This window comes from Apus apus, chromosome Z, assembly GCF_020740795.1.
Source record: "Apus apus isolate bApuApu2 chromosome Z, bApuApu2.pri.cur, whole genome shotgun sequence".
In the NCBI taxonomy this organism is placed as follows: domain Eukaryota; kingdom Metazoa; phylum Chordata; class Aves; order Apodiformes; family Apodidae; genus Apus; species Apus apus.
In genome coordinates this window covers 27,720,821-27,748,225 of record NC_067312.1, presented here as the reverse complement: position 1 = coordinate 27,748,225, position 27,405 = coordinate 27,720,821, and the positions used below count along the sequence as shown (strand labels likewise).

Sequence of the window (27,405 nt, the reverse complement as noted above, 5' to 3'; positions counted from 1 at the left end):
ATATAATTGATAGAAAAGATGGAACTCCTATATGGAGTCTGCTGCTACTTTGGGAATAACGTGATCTCCACAACTAGAATTTCTGGATGAAGATTACCTTCATTTTAAAGTTCAGCTTTTACAAACGCAAAAAGCTGTTATCCTTCCATGAATCCTAATTCCGAGTATTTATCAACAGGATGATATAACTGTGTAACCTTTGAATTGGTGATGCTGTCTTCAAGCAAAAGGGATCTTGATACTTACAGTTTCATTTTCCTAGGATACGTATATAATGCTAAAGGATAAAAATTAGGCTTATTTGAAATAGCATTCTTGATGCTGATATGTAATCTTTAAACTAGTAGTACTGTAACAAGATTAAATAAGCAATGAAATAATAATAATATGCTTGAAAATACATACATTTTTTTAGATACTTTCTCAAACAACTGATAAAAAAATAACTTGTCTTGCTTGTTCACAGTAAACAGTATAGTACAATACTAAAACTGCATTTCTATTGTGTTGTTAAGATATTAATGGCAGAGTGGAGAGACACATGTTTAGTCAGAAGAAAAGTGACCAATAATGATTAGGAAAATCACTAAAAAATGTTAATCCAAAACTGTGCAGTTAAAAATATTGATTTTAAAACTTCCCTTTTAGATAGTGAAATTTATTCAGCCAGAAAATATTATTACATTTTGGAAAAGAACCAAGATCCCAAAACCAGAGCTGTGTCTTTCTCAACTAACTCTGTGACTGTGCAGGCATGCAAAGATAGTGATTCGTAACATGACCCATACTTCTCAGTGCTATCATATGGATTAATAAGAATTGCATAACGGTCAACCTAGCCCAGCTAGGAGAGACTCAGGATGCTACTGGAAAAAAAAGGTTTATGGCACTTGAGGATGTTTCCATCACAGCTGCTGCTGAATTCAGTGGAAGCTGACTGACCCCAATATTGATATAATCAATGCCCTTAGTCCTTAATTCTTGGGAATACTGCATTTTAGTTGGAAATAGTAATTAAAAATATATTGCATGGATTTAATAGTCAAATACTAATGAGGATTTAGGTAGAAAAGGCCAGATGATGCCAATCAATACACTGTAATTACTTTACACCAGATAAGGATATAGGTCAACCTATTTTCCTTGTTTCCCTTCTCCACTGGGGCCACAGAAATGCATTAGAGAAAAATTATTTTGATAATAACACATACTCCAGGCCTGGTCTAGATCCTCAGCTTGGTGAAACTTACGTGACTTGCATGATTGTTTATATGCTGCTCCCTAAAAATGAAAATGAGACCAATTATCTCTTCAGGGAAGTCTCTGTGTGGCTCTCACAGTCATTGCTTTTTGGGCTCTACTACTGGATTTCTACAGAGACACTTGCAGCATTAGTAAGTAATCAGTAACAACCTTATTTTAATACTCTTAGTTATTCTCTGAACAAAGACTCTGTGCTAATAAAGCACACCTAGATATTACTAGGGTTTACTATTTTTACAGTCAAAGTACATGGAAGGATGGGATCTCCTATTGACCTGTTGTACCACAGACAGATAGAGTGTTTCAACAGTAGGATGTTCATCTACAACCTAGAGTAAGCTGAGGAGTTCCTTCATTTATCTAGGGTTTGTAAGGAGAAAACATCACAAGTGTATTAGCCTGAGTTCTTCAAACTTTGAGTAAGGAAGAAATCCTGAAAACCACACAGCTGTAGAGGCAACACAAAAGGGTGGAAGATGTAGATGTGATAGTTTGTTACCTGCACTGTCCAGTATTACACAGAGCTACTTTTGAGTATGGAACAACAGAAAGGAGACCCTGGTGAGCAGTGCCCCAGTCTTTGTCAAGCGAAATGCCAAGACTGCAAACTTAGTAGTGATGCTAGCAAAAGGGACACTCCCATCACCAGGGATACACAGAATCACAGAATCCTAGGGGTTGGAAGGGACCATCAAGTCCAACCCCATTGCCAGAGCAGGATCACCTAGAGTACCTCACACAGGAACTTGTCCAGGCGGGTTTTGAATGTTTCCAGCGAAGGAGACTCCACAGCCTCTCTGGGCAGCCTCTTTCAGTGCTCTGTCACTCTCACAGTAAAGAAGCTTTTTCTGATATTTACGTGGAACCTCCCATGTTCAAGTTTGCACCCACTGCCCCTTGTCCTAACACTGGACATCACTGAAAAAAGCCTGGCTCCATGGTCCTGACACTCACCCTTTAAATATTTATAAACATTGATGAGGTCGCCCCTCAGTCTCCTCTTCTCCAAGCTAAAGAGACCCAGCTCCCTCAGCCTTTCCTCATAAAGGAGATGTTCCCCTCCATCATCTTTGTGGCTCTGCGCTGGACTCTCAAGCCCTGTCCTTCTTGAACTGAGGGGCCCAGAACTGGACACCATATTCCAGATATTCCAGGCAGAACAGAGTGGGAGGAGAACCTCCCTTGACCTACTAACCACACCCTTTCTAATACACCCCAGGATGCCATTGGCCTTCTTGGCCACAAGGGCACATTGCTGGCTCGTGGTCATCCTCCTGTCCACCAGGACCCCCAGGTCCCTTTCTCCTGCATTGCTCTCCAGCAGGTCAGTCCCCAACCTCTACTGGTACATGGGGTTGTTCTTCCCCAGATGCAAGACTCTACACTTGCCCTTGTTGAATTTCATCAAGTTTCTCCCTGCCCAACTCTCCAGCCTGTCTAGGTCTCACTGAATGGCAGCACAGCCTCTGGTGTGTCAGCCACTCCTCCCAATTTAGTGTCATCAGCAAACTTGGCACACTCTGTTCCCTCATCCAGGTCGTTGATGAAAATATTGAACAGCATTGGTCCCAGTACCGACCCCTGAGGGACTCCACTAGTCACAGACCTCCAACGAGATTCTGTCCCATTGACCACAACTCTCTGACTTCTTCCTTTCAACCAGTTCATCATCCATCTCACCACCTGATAATCAAGACCACACTTCCTCAGCTTATCTACAAGGATGCTGTGGGAGACAGTGTCAAATGCTTTACTGAAATCAAGAGAAACCACATCTACCGCACTGCCATCATCTATCCACCTAGTTACTTCCTCATAGAAGGCTAGAAGGTTGGTCAAACATGACTTACCCTTGGTAAAACCATGTTGACTGCTCTTGATGACCCCCACATCCTTGATATGCCTAGAGATAGTGCCAAGAACAAGTTGTTCCATCACCGTTCCAGGGATGGAGGTGCAGCTGACTGGTCTATAGTTACCTGGGTCCTCCTTCTTGCCCTTCTTGTAGACTGGAGTGACATTTGCTATCCCCCAGTCCTCAGGGACCTCTCCTGTTGCCCACGACATACCAAAGATGATGGAGAGTGGCCTAGCAATGACCTCTGCCAGTTCCCTCAGTACCCATGGGTGTATTCCATCTGGACCCATCGATTTATGGATGTCCAGATTGCTTAACTGATCCATAACCCAATCCTCATCTACCAAAGCAAACTCCTCCTTCATCCTGACTTCTTCTGGGCTTTAGGGATCTGGGGCTCCTAGGGAGAGTCTGCAGCAGTAAAGACAGAGGCAAAGAAGGTATTCAGTGCCTCTGCCTTCTTTATATCCTCTGTCACCAGGGCATCCACCTCATTCAGCAGTGGGCCTATACTGCCTCTAGAGTTAGTTCTATCTGCAGTGTATTTGAAGAAGCCCTTTCTATTGTCCTTGACCTCACTTGAAAGATTAAGTTCCAAGGAGGCCTTAGCTTTCCTAATTGCCTCCCTACATCCTCTGGCAACAGTCCTATATTCCTCCCAAGTGGCCAGCCCCTACTTTCATGATCCATAGGTTCTCTTTTTCCACTTGAGTTTGCCACATCTTCAGGAAAGCATATGAAGAAAAGAAGGTGAGACCTCAGTGATGTTTCTATGCTCCAGCTCATGTGGTGGCAGTTTTCTAAGTTATTCCTCCCTAAGCTATCTGATTATCAGTATGATGCCCCACAGCACTCCTAACTAAGCCCCAAGTCCCTTATTCAGTGCTGATTTCACAAATGCATCGAATTTGTTCATCATTCCCAAGGGAGGTCATTATAACCCTCCTATAAAACACTCTGTACTATTTCTGGACCAGTATCACTCACAACAGTATCATCTCAGAGAGCAAAAAACTATGGAATTAGCCAGGAAAGAAACAAGATGTGGTACTTCATCATCACTGAATAAGTGTGTCTCTGAGTTGAAAAACTTGGGACACAAAAGTGCTTGCTGTGACAGAGACCCACATGTACTTATAGGGAGGGGAAGGCTTAGAAAACACACTTAAACAGTTTGTGGCAGTAACACATACTCATTCTCATGTACATGCCAGCAGACACAATCACTGGCTTATCAACTGAAGCACCTGTTCTGTTCTAAACATTACTTCTGTCCTCCAAAGACCTCTATGGTCCTCTTCTCATTAGCGAGGCACAGAATTCACAGGTTTTACTGGAGTTTGGCTTATACAAAGTTACCTCTTTTCAACAGTTTATAGCCTTCATACTTACAGCTTCTTTGCAGATTTTGCTGTCCCCTGACAATGAAGCCACATTCTCCATCACTTGCAAGGCTCTATTCAAGTATCCAGGTGTCCACATCAGTGGCATTAGATTGTATACAGCTCTTAGCCCTTTATTCAACTCCACCTTCCCTGTGATTAAAAAAATACTTCAGTGTTAGTACCTTAACCCTTGAGTCTTAACAGAAACCATACAGGTTGATCCATTTTTTAGAAGTAACAGCAAGAGTCTTGGCTATTGTGGTAAAAAACCCACACTCTTCTACATAGTTGATCTGATAAAACTGCTATTACCTTATTAAAATAATGTGCCTCTCTTTGACCAACTTTACAGCTATTATATGTTTATTTCTGATTCCTCCCCATTCCTCCTCTCCCCTCACCTAGAGATTTTGTCCAGACAGAAAACAGGAAAAGCAGTCAGGTTTTCTGGCTGTCTAGCAGTTCTAACAGCAGCTCTGAGCAGGATGTCTGAAGATCTCAGACAAATGTCTCCTTAGCCATCAGGGACTGATGCACTCAATCCAACCTCTGTGGCCTTTAGGGTATACTCACATACATTTCACAGCCAGACTGTATGGTACTGACAGCATACATCCTGGCTAACTATATAGCTAAGTACCCCTAATTCTGCTGGAGCTTCCTGAGAGGAAATACAGGAGACCTGCCAAAATGAAATTTTGTTTCTTGATTGTCATGGTTTAACATTGATTTAGGACATTCCGTGCAACAAAGTCTTCAGTGACCTTAGCAGCACCTTGTCAGTGGTGCTGTGATGGTAATTCTTTTCTTCTGATGGTAATTACTAGATAAAACAAAATTCCAACATAATAAAGGAAACATACATCATGTCAGAATCAGTGAGCACTGATTTACAATTATTGTCATGTTGAGGTTTTGATTTTGTCGTCGTCAGTGTAACAAATAATACCACTTCAGTATTCGTTACAGGACCTCTCTTATCCAAGTTCTCAAATTTGCACTCTGGCTGTAGCGACACAGAATGATGGAACACACCTTACCCTTCTTTACATGGAAGAGAACAGTCTATGAAAAGCAAGGTATTAACTGCACAGGCAGTTTTTTATGTATTACTGCTATATTAAAATAGCTGAGGTATTTCAGGCCACTCTGTGCCTGTAGACATCGTCCACTATCACAGAGGCTGGCTCCATTAGTGTTGGCAAGACTGCGGAATATGTGACATAACAGTAAATAGCTTTTGATTTACTGAATGTCAATGTCATGGAACAAGTACTACTGCTCTCAGACAACAGCAAAGTGCATTTTTTAAATACAGCCACTACTCAATCAATCTATATGACACAAAAACCACCACAAACTGAATGCCAACTGCACAGAGAAGTCCTTATTTGTATCAGTATCTCCACTGGGTAACAAACCAGAGCACTATGGAAAATCCTACTTTCAATTTCATTTTCACTTCATTCCCTTTTTTGACAGAAAACTAGGTTTTTGTCTTAACAGTCATGATATATGCGAATCAAGATCTGCCACTACACATAGTATTTTGAGGCCCCATTTTAAGAACAAGTCTGCTTTATACTACTCTCAATACATACTCTCTACCTTCTAGAACAAAACATATCACAGTAATGGACCAACTGCATAATAGTAAATTTTAAATAAATGAATTACTTTGAAGGAAGTAACAATTTTGTAGAAAAGAGCAAAACTCGTCTGCACTAATTTCCTCTAAAGGTTAGAGGAAATTAAAGAATTACACCATTCCCCTTCCCTCCAATTCTGGATATACGCTGACCTAACTGCTATTTAATAATACAGCAGCACATCACTAGCAGTGAAGACTCCTTCAACAGATACAGGATCAAGGTCCTGCTATCTGCTTTTCACAACAGAAACATCAACTTTACAATGAGTAGTAAATGTTCTAAACATAGTGACTTCCCAGCTGTGCTCTTTGAACTTCTTGAGGTTTAAGGATTATTTTAAGAAGCTCAGTAACTACAAAAAGAGTCTATTGTTCATAACCCTGAATTTGTGTTATGGAACCCAGTCCTTTTGTATTTTTTTGAAAATGTGTTGGTCCACAAACAAATCAATCCTACTGCTCTTTAAAAGCATCTTCTTTCTTTCAGCTGCCAAGCCAAACCTGCAGGGAGGTTCTGAAACTGTCTGATAAAGGGCATACCGGTTAGACTAGTAACACCCTCCACGCTTACAAAACATATTCAGTCTTAATTCTGAAATTGTTCATTCTCCTCTCTGCCTTTTTTTCTTAGCCTTCTCCTTGATTACATTTTGATAAAGCAAAAATTCAGCCACTGAAGACAAGAGGGAAAATAAGGCTGTGAAAGGTAAAACTTACCAAGGAACGCATAGCCATACAGCTGGGAGCTAAAACCCACAGTGTTTGTTTGCTTTAGACCTGTAAGCACTAGTGATGCTCCAAGATTTCTCTCCTCTTCCCACTGCAAATAATGTAGACTAAGTAAGTGTTCCTTGACAAACACAAACATAAAATGGCAGCAGCCAAAGACAGCACATGTAGCTTTCTTCAGATGTAAAGAAAGTGAAGTAAAGAATCATTAAACATGTCTAGTATACACTATGTATATAACCTCAGGAACAGTACACATCATACTGAGGAACATTTCTCTTTCCAGAAGACAGTAACATGTAAGTGGTTGAGATTCTGTATGGAAATAAATCAGTGTATTTGCTTCAAGACAGAAGGTTACACTGATTTACATTAGTCAAGCTCTGTCTCTGACCTCTATACCCCACTACTTGCTTCAGCCTAACACTGCTGAAGAAAAAAATCATACAGCTTCTGTATTAGAGCAGCCTTTTATTTGAAGTATGTGGTAAGATGCATACTCCACTATCCCTCATTAGAACAGGAAAATGCTGAGTGAAGAATATGCTGCTAATGGCTGCTCCAAGTCCAAAATCTGCACTGTGAAAAGAACATATGCAACTCACCCAGACCACTGTATGCCCCAGAATTAAAAGTACAGCTGTCTCTGCAGCTAGAAGAAGCACCAGTTGTCTGATCCAGACCACCAGTGATGGCTAAAGGGCACCCAATAATCAGTAAGCACATTTAAACAAGTGCAGCTTCAATTTTGTTTCACTATGGGATAGTATAGTACATTTTTCAAGACCAGAGAAGCACAAAACATGAAGGACAAATGTCTTTTTACTGCAAGAACTTAACACCTTTGCAGTGGATGGTAGCAATCTCACTGATTTTCTGCAGCAGTCAAGGAGCAAACTCTGGTGACAGCCAAGACCAGTCAGGCTTTCAGTGGTGTTTACAACAGCAGAAAAATGTAAGCTCTCTGTCACCACTGCTATACACACTAAACACTAACACAGTCAGATTGCCCAAGACTCAGCTCTCAAAAGTTAAAAAACACTTAATCACACTGCTGGACCCCTAAGCTAAGGCCAAGGGCCTGTCTGCAACAAAACACTGGCTGACCTGTCTCACACCTTGAGAAAAGGGAACGGGATTTTTAGGAGTAGGTGAGCACATCTCGTAACTCTGTATGCCCCCAGTTCTTAAATCAAACACAGAAAATTGGTAATGAGCATTATGAGGTGTTGAATGGTACTCTGTAAGGTGTATACACATAAAAATACGGCTTATTGCTGCATTTGGATGTGGTTATTTCAAAATGCATATTAAATAAGTCACAGCTATATAAATATGCTTGTCTTAAATATGTCATAGGTCTGCATAAGCCTTGCTTGCATGTTCAGCTTTCATGAAGTACTACACATACTGACAAGTGCTTGTCTTTGTGGTGAGGATACAGAAACATGAACAAACACAACGGGAAAATAAGATTTTGGTCTCTCTGCTTTTCATATACAAGTAATCAAGCATATTTAACTTTGGGGGAATGAAGGAGAATACAGAGTCACAGAATCACAGAACAGGGCAAATGCACATCCACTTTCTATGGTAAAAACTGAAATTGCAATACAATTGAGTAAACCCCTATCTGTAATCTTAAGGCATCTGTAATACGCATTTCGGAAGATGCTTTGTGTTTGACAAATGGACACTTCAAGCACTTTCCTTATGACAACATGCTATTGAAGGCTTGTGCCAAACTATGAAAAACAGCTGCCTGAAGTGATGAACATGGCAGAGGCCTTTGCTGATACCTAACTGAGCCCCTTTTGCAAAGGCAGAATAATGCCATTTCCAAGAGTCTGAACTGTCATGTTGCTCTTAAGCAAGATGTAAATAAGAAACCCCTCATCCCTGGAAAAGGGAGGAATGTAACTAACTTAATTTTACATCAAACACATACTAGAAAAAACCCCACACAAATCCAAACGGGATAGTAAAACTCCTAGTAAAAATTCTTTATAATTTTGCAACATCACCATTACAAGCTCTAATGGTGAGCAGTAACCCACTTTAGCAGGGTCCTATACAATAGGTGACAGGTTTTTTGTATTAACTGATAAAACTCTCCTTGAAATGAAGAAATGTCATTTCATAATCTTCCAATGGGCTTACATTACCTCTGAAAATCCCAACAGACCTTCTCTTTCAGATAGAGGAGCAAAAGGGGCAACAAGTATTTGATAGCTTTTGTTTTTTGCTGCTTGTTTTAGTCTTTATTCTGCAGTTGTAAACATAATGGGGAAAAAAAAGAGAGGTTTTTTTTCTACATAAACTTAGGGGGAAAAAAAACATTCAAGATTGAATGCCCAGAAGACTGCAACATAACACTTAGAAATGGGAGGCTTTCTGTATCATTTTGAGTGTAGTAAGCTTACCGTATGTTCCAATTTCGTTGCCAGGTACTGATATAAAACATAGAGAGAAAGAAGCTGTGTTGATAATTCATCAAAATTTTCTTGCAGCATGATCTCTGTTACTACTGAAAGAGCATCTATGGAGGAAAATAATACATAATCCGCAAGTGCAAATTTACACAGCTCTCACTCCTGCTCACTGGTACTCCACTGCTATAGTATATTTTGAAGTAGTTAGGGAGAAAGTCAAAGATTTCTTATGACTAGTAGTATAGAATTAGTCTTACTCGCTTATTCAAACACACTGTTAGAAGGAAGAACTGGTTGAATAAAATGAGAACAGCAAAGAAGGTTTCCACACTGATCTTAGCTCTGCACTCTTCAATTGGCTCTTCTTTGCTCAGACCTTCATTTTCAACACTTTTTAAAAAATCTCTACAAATTACTTCTTTGTTCTTGTGTTAGATTTCAGCCGAGAGAAGACTGGCTTAAGTTCACTGCCCTTAAGGAGACACGAGAGCACAAAAATTGTCAAAGATCACTCACAGCACTCACTATATTCAACAATCAGTGCTCTGGAGGAGCTCCACAGGGAGTTTCAGTGATACTCCCTGTCAGGAAGGACAGTTTGTTAAACAAAAGGCCTTGAGCCTGTCACAGAAAAGATATATGGATGGAGTATGGAGGAATTCACAGATGAAGGGGATCTCAAAAAAAAAAAAAAAGTATTCATTTGCCATTTAGCAAAACCTTCATGATAAAAGCTACAGAGAACTCCTGAAAGACTTATTGTCCCTTTCAGTTGCATGTTGAGGCTTATGCCAAGAAGACCTCACTGCAAGTCTACAGTAACAGAAAACCTGCAGTGAATTGAAAATCTTAAATATTTGTCATCAAACATGAGACAATTATTCATCTCAACACTTAAAAAGTCAATAGTGAAAGACAAGCACCTTAACATGGCAATTCAGCACAGCTGGCTCTCTTCAGTGACAGACAGAAAGTCTAGATAAACAGTTTAGATATGTAGCTTTCTGAATAGCTAAACGTAGGTTAAGATAACTCTAACGACCTGCATTCCAATTCTTCTAACACTCTAATTGTCACTAATCGTCCTATAATGTTTTTATCATGTATGTCAGACTCATAAAAACTGGTGAAGTTGGTTTACATTTGGAATGGTGGTTGGTTTACATTTAACCACAATAGAAACTGTGAATTACGTTTCAAAATTATATAATGAATAAAAACCCAAAAGAAATGAGATAAAATACATAAAAATAGATTAAAGGAAGGAGTAGGCATGTTTTTTAAGGTGACTTCAGAATAAAATATGGCTCAAAAGTTTTTAATTCAAAGAAAGGCTCTGAAGATACAAGAGCATGCATCTAAAGACGCAGAATTGGTACATATTGACTTACCATCATATTTTTTCTGCTTTATAAAACAATCCAACAAAATGTTGAATGTAAAATTATCTGGGAAAATTCCGTACTGAACCTGAAGGGTAGAAGGAAAAAAAAAAAAAATCAGTGTGAAAATCTGCTGCTTAAATCTTCCCAAGCACAGCACTGCAGGTATCAGACAGATTAGAACAATGGCACTGCACACTGCAGCAATGTGACAGTCAAGCAACAAAAGGAGATTAGCATGGCTGCTGTGGTATAGACCTTCTAACTGTTGATGTATTTGATTTGTTTTGGCATTTTATTTGAGCCTTTGGGACCACGAGGGACATTGCCTGTCAGGTTTTTATGTCTCTCCTGCATCTAGTATGTTTTGGATACCAACACTGTTCAAAAACAAAGAGCTTCCAAAGGAAGAGAAAATAAAAGCTGCGAAGAGATTTAGCTGAAATGCAAGCACAACATTAATTTATGTTTGTAAAAAAAGTATCTGCTCTACAATTCTATGAACTTAAAACCACAGTCTACAGGACCCGGCTGCAATAAAGCTGATGAAATATCACAGCTTTTCCTTGTAAGCGCTTACCTTGTTCTTTAATGTGTATAAAGCTTTGTCCTGTGCACCGTATTTCAAGCATTGTCTGATCCAGCTGTGTACGGTCCAGTCTCTCAAGTACCAGCAATTTGGACTATGCCGAAACCTAAAAGATAATAAACAGTCCAAGTGACAATATGACTCCTTGTTATCACAGAAGCAATTTCTGTAATCAACAAACTGCACGTTTCAAACTTCCTGCCTTTCATTATCTCAAGCATAAATCTCTCAGTATTTGACTTTGCAGTCACTCACTGCTCTCCAAAGAGCTCCAGTTAGCACCTTCAAGTAAGAGAAACAAAATTTTTGTATGTTTTAATAGTGTGTACAAAGGGGGAATCTGGCCTTTTCACAAATACATAGTATTTTAAACTTTCCAGAAAGCCTACTATTTTTCCCTTGAAAAGCTAAATACCACAAAATAATAGCTTGGTATATTTATGAAGGCAAGCTTCGATTGCTATAACCATCATGTTACTTTTTAACCTTGTCCTTCTCATTGTGTAACGTTTTACTGTTGCTGGTCTCATCTAAAAGCAACACTGCTCCATGACTGAGAACATCAGTAGGTATCAGAATTACATCTAAATACAGCTGGGTCTGCACCTCTTGAGCTTGAGCTCGTGTAATCTGGTGCCTTCCACCCTTGCTAACTCATGCCTCACTTAGGAATTCACTGTGCCTCAGCACAGGCCATCCCTGGGTTGCTGCATGCTTCGTCTTTAGAAATGCTTCAACAGTGATGCACACCTCATGCAAGGGGAAACTGCTGGAAAGCCCTCCCCTACCCCCCTGCACCGGCTGCCTTGTTCCTGACAAATGTTTCTTTAACCTGTTCTGAGACATCTCATGCCATGGCTTCATCAGTCTTCCCAGGCAACATACTCCAGCGCTAAAACAATTCGTAAAAATGTAAGTTCAGTCTCTTTTATTTCAGTCTTATTCAGACATATACACTTTGCTTTGTATGTGAAGAATTGGTGAGAAAAAGCATATGGGGCTTTACCTTTGGCAAAGACTCAAAAAACAGGAGTCCAGTGGTAGGAGCTGTTGCCCTGTTCCTGGGCTGAATTTCACACCTCAGTGTGAAATTCAAATTGTATGCATGAAAAGTGGGCTCAGTCCACTGCACAGAAGTGATTGCCACTTCCTCTAGAAAATGCTGAAGACTGAGCTGGGCTCATGTGCTGATGCTTGCAGCCTCAAGCCAAGCTGCAGCACCATTTAAGAGCCAGGGCTGGCTCTTCCATCTGAGTGAGCATGCCTTCCAGAACATTTATCAGATTAATGTGGCCACCAACTCTTTCCCCTTCAGTGACTCTCTGCGTATTGCATCCCACAGCTGAGGGCTACACAAATGACCAAGCCTGGAAAAGTATTGTAGCCTAGCGAGTCAGAACGCAGAAGACATCTGTAACAAAAGTGAAGCTAAACAACTAAACAAAGTCTAAATATCCAGTTTTGTAAGTGGCATATGAAATCTCCCCATTAAAATACAATTTAACAGGAAAAGAAAAGTAAGCTTTGAATATTAAAATTACAAACATCCATTTTGTTGCTCTAATTGCTTCTCATTTTCTTCCCTCTAGAGTTCAAGTACTCAAAACAGCAAGAAGGTATATTTGCTTTAACTGAAGTTCTGTTTCAATACTGCTTACAGGAAGCATTATTTACAGACATTTTTATGGAACAGTTAACTTATTGCTACAGACTGTTTCATCAACCAATTAAGACAGATAAGAGTGCAACACCAGCACTCAGCAATAAAGCTGCCAGCATCTTTTAGAACTGCTTCAGTAAATGGTTAATACTGTTTCACAAGTGGAAACCAACAGACATGTCTAATAAAAACATGACACTTATGTTCTCAAAGACTTAGGTCGTTCTTTTTATGCAGTCTTTGGCATCTTTCCTACTAGTTACATGGGAAGGAAGCAAACATTATAAAACAAACAAACAAACAAAACACAACAATTAACCAAAAGGTTTTAATGGGTTTGAATATTCATCTTTTTGCATAGCTGTATTTGTTCTCTTGAGTACACCACAGTAAGACAGCACTGCAACACATCCTGCACCTTGGGAATGTGCTATAGCCTACTAAAATGGTGAAATGCTCTACGTATCAAAGTCAAAATAACAGGGATGTAATGTAGCCTAGAAACAGGACAAAACACTCTCTGTTAACACAACTTTCTGGAATCGATATGCACAAAATTCACATTCATGTTATAAAGTCTTTTTAAAAAAAATCTTTGTATGAGCTTTGTAGGGCTGGGACTGATTTGAGTGTCTGTGGATAACCACAGGATCTGTCAAATATCTGCATGTTATTATTAAGATCTTTATGTTCAGACCTGGTCTCCATTGCACGAGGTACTATGGAAATAAAAATCAAACAGCTCCTCAGCCAAATAATTTTCTATTAATGGTAATAATAAATTGCAAAGCAGTTGCCTGGGAATGAAGAGAGGGGATTGGTGCCCATTTTTTTCTGTCTCCCTATCAACAGGAATGCAATAGATATACATGTACATGATTCCCCAACAGTACACACTTCCATTTATGCATGATGTGACAGAAGGAGAATTGGAAGTGAAAAGGGAACAGGTATCCTGCAATATTTAATTATTTCTGATCCATATAAAGCTGGGATGAGTTCTGTATTCTACCAGTTGAGAAAAGAAGCCAACAGCTTCTGTCTGTACAGCTCACCTAGACAAACTAACCAAATGTAGCAGACATTTTTATTTGAAAGGGAATCAGGGAAAAGAGGAGATTGCTGGTCATTTTGATGAGCAATAACATCTTCCTCTTTCTCCACAAAACAGGATATAATTAAGCAAGGCAATACGTTCAGGGACAGATTAAAAGACAGAAGGAAGCTAAAACTACAGAAAGCAAAGGATTCGGAGTGAATTAAATAAAGGAAGCCTCTAGCAATTGCTTTGTGTTTAATGGAAAGAACAGGAGGTTATCTCACAGATGTATGACGCTGAAAGACATTTTTCTGAGAACTAGCAGAAGATTCTTATAATGCGTTCAGAAAGTATCCATAACAGTATTAGGGGAGCTCCCTGTTGGTACACTTTAATGTTAATGGCTCAAGAATCAATGTGGTCATCCTTCCAGTCACTGAACTGACAACATCTGGCCCCATGGGGAACATTAAGAGGAATATCTGTAAAACAAGGAGTTCTTGAAATATCAAGGTCATTTGGAATCTAACAGCACACAGCGCAATGGTAGTAGAAACCCTCCTACTTGGGAAAATTGTTCAAATTATGCAGAACAGAAACTTGGCTTTCATTAAACTCTTGCTTTGTACTTAAAATGATTATAACTTGGAAGAGATACAGTGAGTGTACAGCCTCAGTAAAAGGCAACCAGAACATTTTTAGTAAAGCAAGTGCATACTCTTTTGCTCACAAACTGCCCAGCACACTGCGCTAAGAATACATTTTCAGTTTACTGATTTCCTGCACAAGGCCTTGTTGCTCATTGTTTACAATAGTGCTGAAGTTCTCATGCTGTGTTACAGAAATTGAACAATGGCCAAGTTTTTCAGGCTCTAAGAGTGCTTTAACGAATCATCTACTAATACGGTAAGCATAACTTACTTTTGGTTGGTACCCTCCCATACTGCAGAAAAGCTGAGTTGTTTCTCTTCTTTATTTCTTTTAAATGGTCTTGCAAATTTGTCTGGTGCCATCAAGTGGTGATGCACTCTACTGCTGCTTTCACAAACCTTGTATTGTCAAGGTAAGTAATACTGCAACCATGACAGCAAAAAGAAGCAACAATATGCTGGACTGTATTCTCTTCCCTAGGTTTGGCACAGGGGAGTTCATCGCTTTGGGGACGGTTACAAATGAGGAAGACAGTGAAGGAAAATTTCCTGGATTGCAAAAGAGCAAGTGATGCAGAAGAAATACATAACCAGGAACAGCTGTGCTGTATGGAGGGAAAGCCAGCTCAGCAGGTATGTTGTAATTCTTTGCTAACCTGATCAGAAGATCCCATTTTTGCACTCTGTGGCTTTCTTAAAGATCGATCCAATTCCTGGTAGTGCCAGAAACTTTCCCTGTGCAAAACGTATTCTTTTCTTCTTTTTCCCCCATGTGTGAAGCAGGAAGAAGAGTGCCTTTCCTTTCTGCAACTTTGCCTGACCCACAGAAAAGATTTCATAATGATCTACACATGCAGTGCACTAAACCATATGATTTCTTCAAGACTTTCTAAATTTCACCTGCATTTTTACTTACTAATTTTGCATGACGATACATAAAACCTCTTTGACTACAGTATTCTTGTCTGTTCTTATGCTTTAGAAATTCCTGTACCATCTTCTGCCACATTGTAAGGAAGTGAGGAAATCAACGAAGAAGGACATCAAACAATCTCTATTACTTCATTATTTCACAACATTTACATGTGTTACTGTGCTTTCCTCAGAGTTAAAACAAAAAAGGTTACATATGTTGCTAGTCCCTTGTAAGTCCTAGTCCAGGAAAGGAAGAAAGCTACCTAGGGGTAGTCACTGTAGCAAACTTCTTCCACCTATATGTCAAATCTCTCTTTTAGAACCTGAGAGAAACATGCGTTTGCATGTTTATTTGCTTTAATCTGGACAGAAGAGTGCCAGATTTTTTTCCCACTCACTTAAAATTCTAAAAAGTCCTGAAAGCTAAAGAGACCTAAAATGAATACATATTGTAAGAAATGTCTCTATGAGCCAGGAAAACCCTCTCTAAATGGAATTAATCCAAAACCACTCTGCATTTTACACAAGTCATACAGAGCTGTGAAGCAACTTGGCAATGTTATGTTTTTTCTTCCCAGTCACATTTTTAAAGCGACAGTGCATAATGATCAATGGATTCCAGGCAGGCTTAACTTGGAAACTGGAAGGCTAAGTAAACATCATCCAGAACTCTCCCTTTGTTTGTAATTTCAAGCCACAGGCCTTGGGAAAAAACACCTGCATTTTTAATGGACCAAGAGGCATTGCCCATGTGTCAATGGCAACAGCCCTGAAAAAATCTTTTTTCTTGAAATTTCCTTAAACATGAGTAAATCTTTTTCCCCCCTATCTATTCTTTGTCTGCATCTTAGCCTACACCTTTCTTTGCATGTACCCTTTTAAAAATTTTACGTATAAACCTATTGGTCCTATAGAAAGTACCTCATGCATTAACTGCCTACACTCAAGCAAACACAGAGGGAACACTTTCCTTTTGTGTTGAAATAAAAGAACAAAGCTAGCATACACATTATAAGAAAACAATAATCAAAAACAGAAACAGGAAACGTTTAAAAAATTACACAAGGCAAGTATAACTGAGGATGGTCTAACGCTGAGGCAGAATTGTTCTTACAGAAGAAAAGATGTTTGAAGACTCCCTGAAGAAAGCCCACATTCAGCCCTTATTCTGTTTTAATTTTTATTGACTTTCCCCCGTCTTTGATTTTAAACTAATTTAGACCTTGATTGCTTTGACCATTCTGCTAAATTAGGCTTGCTCCACCCCCACAGGAATGTGTATTTCTTGCACAGCATCTTTTGTTCATGGATGCACAGAGCCACAATACCACTTAAGAATGTAGCCTCAAAACAGGCCTAAATCACCAGTTTTTAGCTATGGAGAAACTACTGAACAGAAGCACAGTCAAACATCAAGGCTGAACAGCAGACTTAAAGAATATTTCTAGTATCAGGTCTTGCTTTACAGTAATAACACATACAGCTTTTAATTCCATCCACCACAATGCTAGAAGTTTATCTGTTTCTAAGCCATTACGCTTGGTAAAAGGACCAGACCTAGGAGAGAAGGTTCTGGGTTGAAGTAGATACTATGCAGTCATTTAGGAAGTCTCACGATATCACCTCCTAACAACTAAAGGGACAGAATTCACCAATCAGTAGTCTCAGAGTAGCTACTGCATTGCTCAAAACCACACTCCTGCACAGAAAGCTCAGCTTGGCAAAGTCTCTTTCTAGCAATGACTATCACATAGAGCAATCAACCATGTAGCAGCTAGGATCCACCTTACCCTTTACCTAGCTACTTTGACAGCCAGTTACTACAGTTGATTAACAAATGACAAGCAGAATACAAGCATTTCTGCCCATTGTTGTAAATTTTTTGTATAACTAAATGCTCTTCTTCCTTTTGATGGATTTAAGGCACTTCTGTGAGTAGAACACAAGGAACAGCCTAATTATGCTAAACCAAAAAAAAAAGTATCATCAGATAGTTGCAAAATCCCAGGTAAATGCTAAAAATTTCAAAACAAGGTATGAATGGAGAAGCTGTTTAGAGCAGCACAAAAGAAATGCTTTGCTTATAAATAGAAACAGCAACAGATCCAGAGCCTACAGCAGAGTCTGAAGTAATTTCTTGAGATTCCTGGCTCTGAAAAGTAACTGAATTATTTATCTATCCTTTCATCCAAATGAAGGCAGTGAAAGTAATAGAACTGGAGTGCAGCAGCTCTGCCAATCTTCCATCACTAGATTACATCAGGTTACAAACTTCAACCCCTCTAGAATAATTTGCAAAGCACAGAGAGAAGGAATCCTTCAGATGACTCAATCAACTTCAGTATGCCACAGACTCACCCTGAACATCTCTAGCGGTGTAGATTCAACACACTCCAGAACTATGCAATCCCTGGCATGACCTCAATGCAAGTTCACTTCTCAAAAGAATACAAGTTGGGCTCTGCATCAGCTTCGTTGAAGGTGCTCTGTGTGCCTCAACCTGACATAATAGCCACAGGCCTTGTCTAGCTGGAAACTAAAGGTCTTAACATTTAAAAATCCAGTATCAACATGGTTCCTTGTTCTAAGTACAATATTTAACAAGACAGGAGGCTACAGAGAAGGTCACCAGGAAGCTCACTAAAGCTAAAATTGGCCACTTGGGGATAATCAGTGTGACTGGTAGAGAAAAGAACATTTTGATGGTACAAATATTGCTACTAAGAAAAGGCGGTGGTGCCTGGTTTAGTTTCATGCAGAAAATAAAACTGGGCCATTTCATCAACATTCAGAAGCTTTATTTCAAATGCGGACTATGAAAGAAGCAATTCTCATTTTCAGCTTTACTCCTTTATGGTGAAGACAGAACGATGAGGTGAACAGCATGGGGGATTTACTTTACTTCTTGTTGCTTAGAGATGCATCCCCAATTAAAGAAACCAAATGAACAGACACTTTAATATACTATTCCTATCTTTCTCCTCAGCCTAGAGGAGTGTCTCATTAACCAACAACCACCTCTCTTCTACTCCTTTTTGAAAGGACAGGCAGGAAAAACACTTCTCACACACATGAAGCATCATACTACTTTCACCACAAAGCTGAAATTCAGTCAAAGAGCACAGCTCATAAGAGAAAGGAAGTCTTGTAATAATAATAACAACAATAATAAAAAGCCCAATTAATCCCCAAACTGTAAACTGTAAATGGCATTGCTCCTAGGATTTCTCTCTGCTCAAAATACTCCTGGGCTTACAGTTGAAATGACTGGCTTTAAATGTCAATGCTATTAATAATCTAGTGACTGAGTAGAGAGTATCACAGGCTGAGGAAAACACTGAGAATGATACAGTGAGCTGTTGCTATAGTGATTCTGATAAGGTACTCTCTTTGTCCCTCTGCAACTACAGTAAAGTCTAATTTAAAACCAACTGTTCCATTAATTTTATCTTTTCCTGGTATACTGGCATACAAAAACATACATAAGAGAAATTAGGAATGTACAACACATTCTTGCTTCAGGGAGATTTTTAAATCTCAGCAGTTTCTAAGTGTGTCAGGCTAAAACTTGCTGTATTAAAGTTCAACAAAGGGCCAGTTCTCTATGCATGTCCCTGATTAACAGAAAGGCTGTAAAAATGGAACAGATTATTAAAGTACTGATTTGACTGTTACCCTACTACTAGCCCACCTGTATTGTCATTACTTCAGTTAATTCTCCACCCATGTGAAAGCTGATGCACAAGTTATCTACTAGATAATTTTTTAAAAAAAGTAGTAAGAAATGTTTATCAAAGCCTGTTTGTAATTTGCAATTGCTGAAATCACCTTTGTACCTAGTTCACTTTGCAGAATGAGATCCTCTGCCAAAGACTGCCAGAAAATCAGTTCACGAGCTGCACACTGTAATTAACTTTCAAACCTTCTGGGTACCAAATAGTACTTACGCCATGGGCTTTCTTTAGCCAGGGCTATTTGTAAGATAATGTGATTTTAGGAAATAAATCACTTCAAAGCTAGTTAGATGTTTCGGTTTTAAAAATAAGTAACTTCAGATGCTTTAGAAAACATCCATCTCTCTTAGCCATCAACTAGTGCAGCGATGCCACAGTGAAGCCTGCATTCCAGTAGCATTCACCAAAGTGGACAGATACATATCACTGAAGGCTTTTCAAGGTGACAAGAAAGGACTTCAAGTTTTAGAGTAGTTCACTCAGTGTCAGAGGGAACAGGACAGTGTCACAGAGTAAGGACCAATATTGAGGAGTTTCTGCATTCGAGTGCTTAGCTTAAACTATGACAGTACACGCTGTCCACATTATATTAAAAAGGAACACTTTATGGATATGCATAAGCACCATTGTTAACAAAAGCCAATAATAACTTCATATTTTAAGAGCAGGTAAAAAAAAGTGTGTAACTAGATATTGTTATTATAGTATTTGCAAACAGCCACTTTCTAACAGTGCCTACATACTGCCTAAATTTAACCAGAGACACAATTAACATAATTTTCTCAAGATATCTAATTCACTGAGAGCTAGAGTCCACATTGTAACAACGTTGCATTTTCCATTTATTCTACAAAAATTCTTCACGCTTTACAAAGTATCTCCCAGAAATACACCACACATTAGCTTCAAGCTACTGTAACACATGCACTGACACATCCCTTAACACTTTTCAGTTTGATCAGATTGAACTTGCATAGACTGCAAGAGATGCATTCCTCTGGCTTGAGTATCAAAGGCTCCAACATAGAAGTGTATGAGCCAAACGGTTTATTCTGCAGTCATTGGGTTTCACACCACATGCAATTTAAGCACAAAGAAGGTGCCTGCAAGAGTGCTGCAGGAATACAAATACTGCATGAATCTTAGTAGCCAACTTAAGAAAGGGAAGAGCTAAACCTTTACACTTGCTGCTGAACACTTCAAAAGCTGGATTTGCACAATTCACACTTGATGCCACAGTCTCACAGTTCAAGCTAACCTGATTTTGACCAACTACCTGTGCCCTTTTCATTGTTCACTGTTTCCTTGTGAATCATTGTCCTCTGCACCTCACAAGCGAACGGGAGGCAGAGCTACATGATAAGCTATCAAGGTAAAGAAATAAGGTTATTAAGCACAAATACCTGCAACAGAGAGGACAAAATACCTGATGCTCACCTCTAGCTTCAGCCATGACTACTGGCTGAAGCTCCAAAGAATCATGATTTTCAAACCAACACTACTGTATCTTGCATAAGATGAACTTGCTGCTTTATGATTTAACCTGGACAAGGGAAATGCTGCAATAAGGGGTGATTACTGCAGTACAGTAACTTAAATGGAAGACAAAAAAAGAAACCCCATTGCAGAGAAAGCAGTGTACCACTCCCACTGCAAATATTCCTCTCATGCTCTCACAGTAGCTTCCTGTATCTCGTCCACCCCCAGTAGCAAGCATCAGCAGACAGCCTGGTTTGTCAGCGATCTGGCACAGACAGTGCTGCAAGGGAGGAGGGTGGGCTGTCCATTTTACTCCCAGATGTCTGCCACCAGATGTCTGTTCTACTTGTGGCTGGATTTAGCCCCGCTCTTTTCACTCTCTAAAGGAACTAAGTAGAAGGTGGCTGATTAGACTGAAGAAAGGAGTATTCTTCCCTGTTGTTAAATGAAAACAGCAGCGAAAGAGGAGAGATCAGAATTAAACAAACGAGAATTTAAAGAAGATTATAATAAAGTTGATTTTGAAGATTAAAACCAGCTTTATATCCACACTGATTCTTGGAAAAAAATATTACTCATAAAGGTGTTTGCAAAGCCAAAACCCATGAACTTTCAGCTTGACAAGTTCTACAGTCAAGGGGGGGAGGATCAAGATCCCCATTCATTTTTCAGCAGGGGGAAGAAAGAATGTTGATTGTGACTACATTTACAGCTGAGAAAACAGGAGTTTCCACCAGCTGCTCTCTTGTATAACACTTTCTGATTTTAACAACAAACCCAAGAATGCATTCTTTCTTGACTATTTTAATGCTCGCTGAACTAGATCCTGGGTCAAATCCTCACCTGGTCCAAAGAAAGCAACATGATTCCCCCAGCTACCAGGGACCTGTCTCAAACCTGCTGAAGACCTGGCACACCACACATGTACATGGATCATTAATTAGCCTAAAACTCGGAGGCAAGAACAACTCTTGCACCTTTCAAAGATGTGCAGCCCAGAGTCTCACCAAATCTCTCAGGGTGGGGAGGATGGAAACCAACTGCTAAGAGCTGCTTGCAGCTTTATTAATGAAATTAACAACTCCATATTTAACAGGGCCCCTCAGGCTTTCAAAATAATACAGCAAAGGGGACACAGTAAAGCAGCTTGAAAAGCCATAGGACATTCTCCTTCAGAGACAGGGGGCAAACCAGGATTTTAGGAAATGCATAAGTGGGTATCATCAGCTGATAGGAGAGGTTTGGGCTGATATAATTAGGCTTACTCTGCCCTATCCTGTCCTATGCCCCACCCCACATCAAAAAAAGAGTAAGAAAGAGATTATCCTGCCTAGGAACCAAATAGTCACAAAATAAAGGGAAAAAATGGAGAAAGAGGAACTTGGGAACTCTGCCAGAAGGAACAGTCACAGGTAGCTGAGCAGACTGACTAGAGTGCTTGGTACAGAGAAACACTGAAAATACAACTGGCCTCATTCCAGGAGACAGTATAGATACGTCGCCTGGAGAGCATAGCTTTAAAAATAGCTCACAATTAAAGCAGCCTTAAAACAACCAAAAAAACCTCCAAAACAACAAACCAAACCAAAACCAACCAATCAAAAATAACACCCAAAAAAGGTAGGAATTCTTAGTAACCTTTTTTTTCACTTTGCTACTGGGCATCTTACATTCCAGGAATTTTGACCTTAATTTCCCATTTCTGGAATACAAAGAAAGAGAGTAATAATCTCAGAAATCACCCCAGGAAAATGTCAGAACTATGACCTTTATTATCAGTACCTCTATTAAATTACTGCAAAGCATTGTTTTGTGGGTGTGTTTGCAATAGAAGCTTCTTCTCCCCTTAGGGAGAACACTTTTCCACAGGTACCAATGTACATGCAGAAATAAGCAGCCTTATAGGTTGAATAAATGTACTGGTTTATTTTCATTTTTGTTCTGCATGCTAATGTTCTTGAGCATTCCTGAGGAAGATGGAAGTACTTATAAAAAAATTAATCACTAGAATCAGGCAACATAAGCTGGCTTTTCAAATTTATTTATTGCTAGGGCCAAAAAAAACCCCAGCCTGACAGATACAGTAATTTTCTAGATGTCCTGGTAACTCATTGTTGCCAAACATTTTCAGTCCTACAAAATCATTAACATCTATTTCTATAAATAAAAAGAGCCAGGTATTTGAAAATTAACACTCCCAATAATTCATAAGCCAAGAAAAATGTGTGCTAAAGTAGGTCTCTCTGCTTCCTGTCACAGTAATTTTGATTTTGCAATAACCATTTTGTCTATAATAGTGTATAACAGAACAAAAGAAGATCAGATCTATACCTGTGGTGAATTATTTCATCCTTTATCATAGTCATCTCAATATTATTTCCATTTCCAAAGGCTTTCAGCTTCTGGAACCTGCATCACATTTGCTTTCTGTTACTAAATCCTAATCAGCAACAGGCATCAGAACTACAGATATTCTCAGAGCACAACACAACTTTACTAGATTATATTACTAGGTTGAATGCCTTCACTGTTACGAACAAAGCACAGAGATTTGCCTAGTAGGAAGTCCAATTAGATGGGGTAGGCCACTTTTACATTCTTGATCTTTTACATTCTTGATCAGACTATGTTCATGGCGACATGACTGGTGCTAAAGTCAAGGGTTTGGTATCTAGATCATGGGACCAGCTCTGACAAACCTGGTCTGCTGGGGCCTGATGGGATCCACCTCTCAGAAAAGGGGAAGAGCATCCTCAGACACAGACTAGCCAAAGCGGTGAAGAGGGCTTTAAACTGATGAGGCTGGGGGGAGAGAGAACCTCCATTCATTCCACATCAATCAATTTCAGTGTGATGCTGGTACCAGTAACAGATGCCCAGAACCTACACAAGGGGTACAGGTCAGCAGGGGAACATCTGGAGTACACCATAATGAAATCCCAGACCCTCCAGCTACTCAGACACCTTCACTGGAAGCCCAGCCTAACTGCCTCTATGCAAATGCACACAGCATGGGGAATAAACAGGAGGAGCTGGAGATGTGTGCGTGTCTGCAAGGCTATGATCTTATATTGGCATCAAGGAGAACAGAATGGAGGGTTATAGACTCTTTGGGAAAGACAGGCAGGGAAGACAAGGTGGGGGGTGTTGCCCTCTGTGTCAAAGACCAGCTGGAGTTCCTAGAGTGTGTGGATGACAACTTCCTTTTTCAAGTAGTTGAGGAACCAACAAGGAGAGGTGCCATGCTGGACCTTGTTCTCACCAACAAGGAAGGGCTGGTGAGGGATGCTAAGCTCAAGGCCAGCCTTGGTTGATTGACCATGAAGTGGTGGAGTTCAAGATCCTTAGGGAAGTAAGGAGGGCTCACAGTAAGGTTACTGCCCTTTACTTCAGCAGGGCAGATTTCAGCCTCTTTAGGGATCTGCTCAAGAGAGCTTTACAGGATAACATCCTGGAGGGAAAAGGGGCCCATAAGAGCTGGCTGATATTTAAGGATCACCTTCTCCTGGCCCAAGAGCGATGCATCACAACTAAGAGAAAGGCAGGTAAAAACTCTAGGAGGTTGGAGTGTATAAGCAAGCAGCTCCTAGAAGAGCTCAACCTTCAGAAGGAAGCATACAGGGGGTGGAAGCTAGGGCAGGTACCCCGGGAGGACTACAGAGAGGTTGTCCGAGCAGCTAGGGATCAGGTGAGGAGAGCCAAATCCCATATGGAATTAAATCTTGCCAGGGATGTAAAGAGCAGTAAGAAAAGCTTCTATAGGTATGTTTGGAATAAAAGGACAACCAAGGAAAACTGTAGGCCCTCTGCTGAAGGAAACAGAAGACCTAGCTATGCAGGATATTGAGAAGAGTGAGGTTCTCAATGACCTCTTTGCATCGGTCTTCTCTGGCAAGTGCTCCAGCCTCATTGCAAAGGCCACAGCAGGTGAAAGCAGGGACTGGGAGAATGAAGCATCCCCCACTGTAGGAGAAGAACAGGCTTGTGACCATCTAGAGAACCTGAAGGTGCACAAGTCTGTGGGACCTGATGAGGTCCATCCAGGGTCCTGAGGGGACTGGCAGATGCAGTTGCTAAGCCTCTATCCATCGTATCTGAGAGGTCATGGTGGCCTGGTGAGGTTCCCACCAATTGGAAAAAGGGGAACACAGCCCCTATTTCTAATAAAGGGAGAAAAGGAAAACCCAGAGACCTACGGGCCAGTCAGTCTCACTTCTGTGCCTGGCAAGACCATGGAACAGATCCTCCTGGAAAATCTGCTAAGGCCCATGGAAAGTAAGGAGGTGATTGGTGACAGCCAACATGGCTTCACTAAGGGCAAGTCATGCCTGACCACTTTGTGACCTTCTGTGACAAGGCTACAGAGATGGTGGATAATGGCAGAGCAACTGATGTCATCTACCTGGATTTGTGCAAGGCATGTGACACTGTCCCACATGACATCCTGATCTGCAATCTGGGAGGACACAGATTTGACAGATGGACCACTCAGTGGATAAGAGATTGTCTGGATGGCCACACCCAGAGAGCTGTGGTCAATGGTTCATTGTCCAAATGGAGGCAGGTGACAAGTGGTGTCCCTCAGGGGTCAGTATTGGGACCAGTGCTGTTCAACATCTTTGCTGGAGACATGGACAGTGAGATTGAGTGTATCCTCAGCAAGTTTGCTGATGACACCAAGCTGTGTGGTGTGGTTGACACCCAAGAGGGAAGGGATGCCATCCAGGGGGGCCCTGACAGGCTGGAGAGGTGGGCCAGTGCCAACCTCATGAAGTTCAACGAGGCCAAGTGCAAGGTCCTGCACCTGGGTGGGCACAACCCCAGGCACAAATACAGGCTGTGGGGAGAATGGCTGGAGAGCAGCCCTGAGGAGAAGGACTTGGGGGTGGTAGTAGATGAGAAGCTCGACATGATCTGCCAGCGTGTGCTGGAGCCCAGAGAGCCAAACACATCCTGGGCTGCATCAGAAGAAGTGTGGCCAGCAGGGCCAGGGAGTGGATTCTGACCCTCTGCTCTGCTCTGGTGAGACCCCACCTGGAGCACTGTGTAGAGCTCTGAAGCCCTCAGCACAGGGATGACATGGAGCCATTAAAGAGAGTCCAGAGAAGGGCCACAAAGATGATCAAAGGGCGGGAGCACCTCTGCTATGAAGACAGGCCAAGGGAGTTGGGGCTGTTCAACCAGGAGAAGAGAAGGCTCTGGGGAAACCTTATAGTGGCCTTCCAGTACCTGAAGGGGCTACAGGAAAGCTGGGGAGGGGCTTTTCATCAGAGAGGGCAGTGTTAGGACAAGGGATGGTGGTTTTCAACTGAAAGAGGGGACATTTAGGTTAGACATCAGGAAGAAATTCTTCACCATGAGGGCAGCAAGGTGCTGGAATGGGTTGCCCAGGGAGGTTGTTGATGCCCTCTCCCTGGAGGTGTTCAAGGGCAGGTTGGATGAGGCTTTGTGCAGCCTGGTTTAGTGTGAGGTGTTCCTGCTCATAGCAGGGAGGTTGGAACTGGATGATCTTTAGAGTCCCTTCCAATCTTAACCATTCTGTGATTCCATGATACTATGATCTTATATGCCCTGTGGACACAGCAAGCTTTTATACATTTATTTGTTTAAAATTAACATCATATGGATGTTCCCCTGTATTAACATCGTGGATTTTCCATCCTACTTTCTTAGAAGCATTATTTTTAGTCACAAATAAGAAAAAACAATTGAAACAGAAAATCCTGGGTAACCCCAAATGGATCAGATTTACAACATATACATTCAATGCAAGATATGTTTTCAATGTAACAGCTGTGGCAGGCTACAAAACTGCTATACTCAACACCAGGACACTAGAGTCAACACTGCTTTCTGCGTACCTTTCCTCTCCACTTTCTAACTTAAATTTTTCCAGAATAAAACTGACAGTCAAAACCATGTCCAAACTCTTAAATACTCATTGTGTTCTTAAAACTTCATTTTCAATAAAATACTTTTCCTGATCTTAACAGAAGCTAATCCGCAGTTGCTTGCACAGTCCATCTAAGCCACAAACACCCTGATTCAAACCCGCATAAAACCATCACTAGTGGCAACAAACCAACACCATAATTCATCTCATAAATTGCCTTTGCTCTCTCTTTTACTACTGATTACAGTAAAATAATCACAACCAGTGTCATTCCTACCAAATTTTCTGGAAGGTTTTTTATCTTGTACTCACCCCTCTGTCTTGTGACATTTAAACTGCTCAGCTTTTTGAGTACACACTGGTCATAGCAGCAGAAAAATCTGTTTCCCATAGGACAGGATAAATGCCCTCCCATTTTTAGCCTATTTTCTTATCTTATATATGATGTGTGAAGAGAGATGAAGTTAAAATGGCTTAACATTTTTATTTGAATGGCTACACTCATTTTGCTCCCACCACAATCCAGTTCTACTCGGCAGCATGACTCAGTAAGTTAAAACTAACAAAAAGTTAACGGATTTCCTATATGAGATAAACTGCCATTAAAAAAGCAACCCTAAATTCAACAATTTGCATTAAATATCTTTTTTTAACTTAAGAGTATTTCACATCTAATTTTACCAGCAGCATACCACAGAACAGATAAAGTTACTAGCTAAGCAACTGAAACCAGAGTTTTTAATTAC

At 40.5% G+C, this 27,405-nt stretch overlaps 1 protein-coding gene across 2 annotated transcripts in view; it reads right to left on the bottom strand.

Annotated features, from left to right (window-relative positions):
- MRPS27 (mitochondrial ribosomal protein S27) overlaps positions 1 to 27,405 on the bottom strand; it is a 48,711-nt gene that overhangs the window by 5,379 nt on the left and 15,927 nt on the right. For both annotated transcript variants that reach the window (XM_051642090.1, XM_051642091.1), the window contains 5 exons: positions 11,281 to 11,395; positions 10,710 to 10,788; positions 9,310 to 9,425; positions 6,875 to 6,977; positions 4,514 to 4,656 (listed from right to left, as the gene is read on the bottom strand). In XM_051642090.1, the coding sequence (XP_051498050.1) occupies positions 4,514 to 4,656; positions 6,875 to 6,977; positions 9,310 to 9,425; positions 10,710 to 10,788; positions 11,281 to 11,395 (556 nt within the window). The remainder of the gene's footprint in view (positions 1 to 4,513; positions 4,657 to 6,874; positions 6,978 to 9,309; positions 9,426 to 10,709; positions 10,789 to 11,280; positions 11,396 to 27,405) is intronic.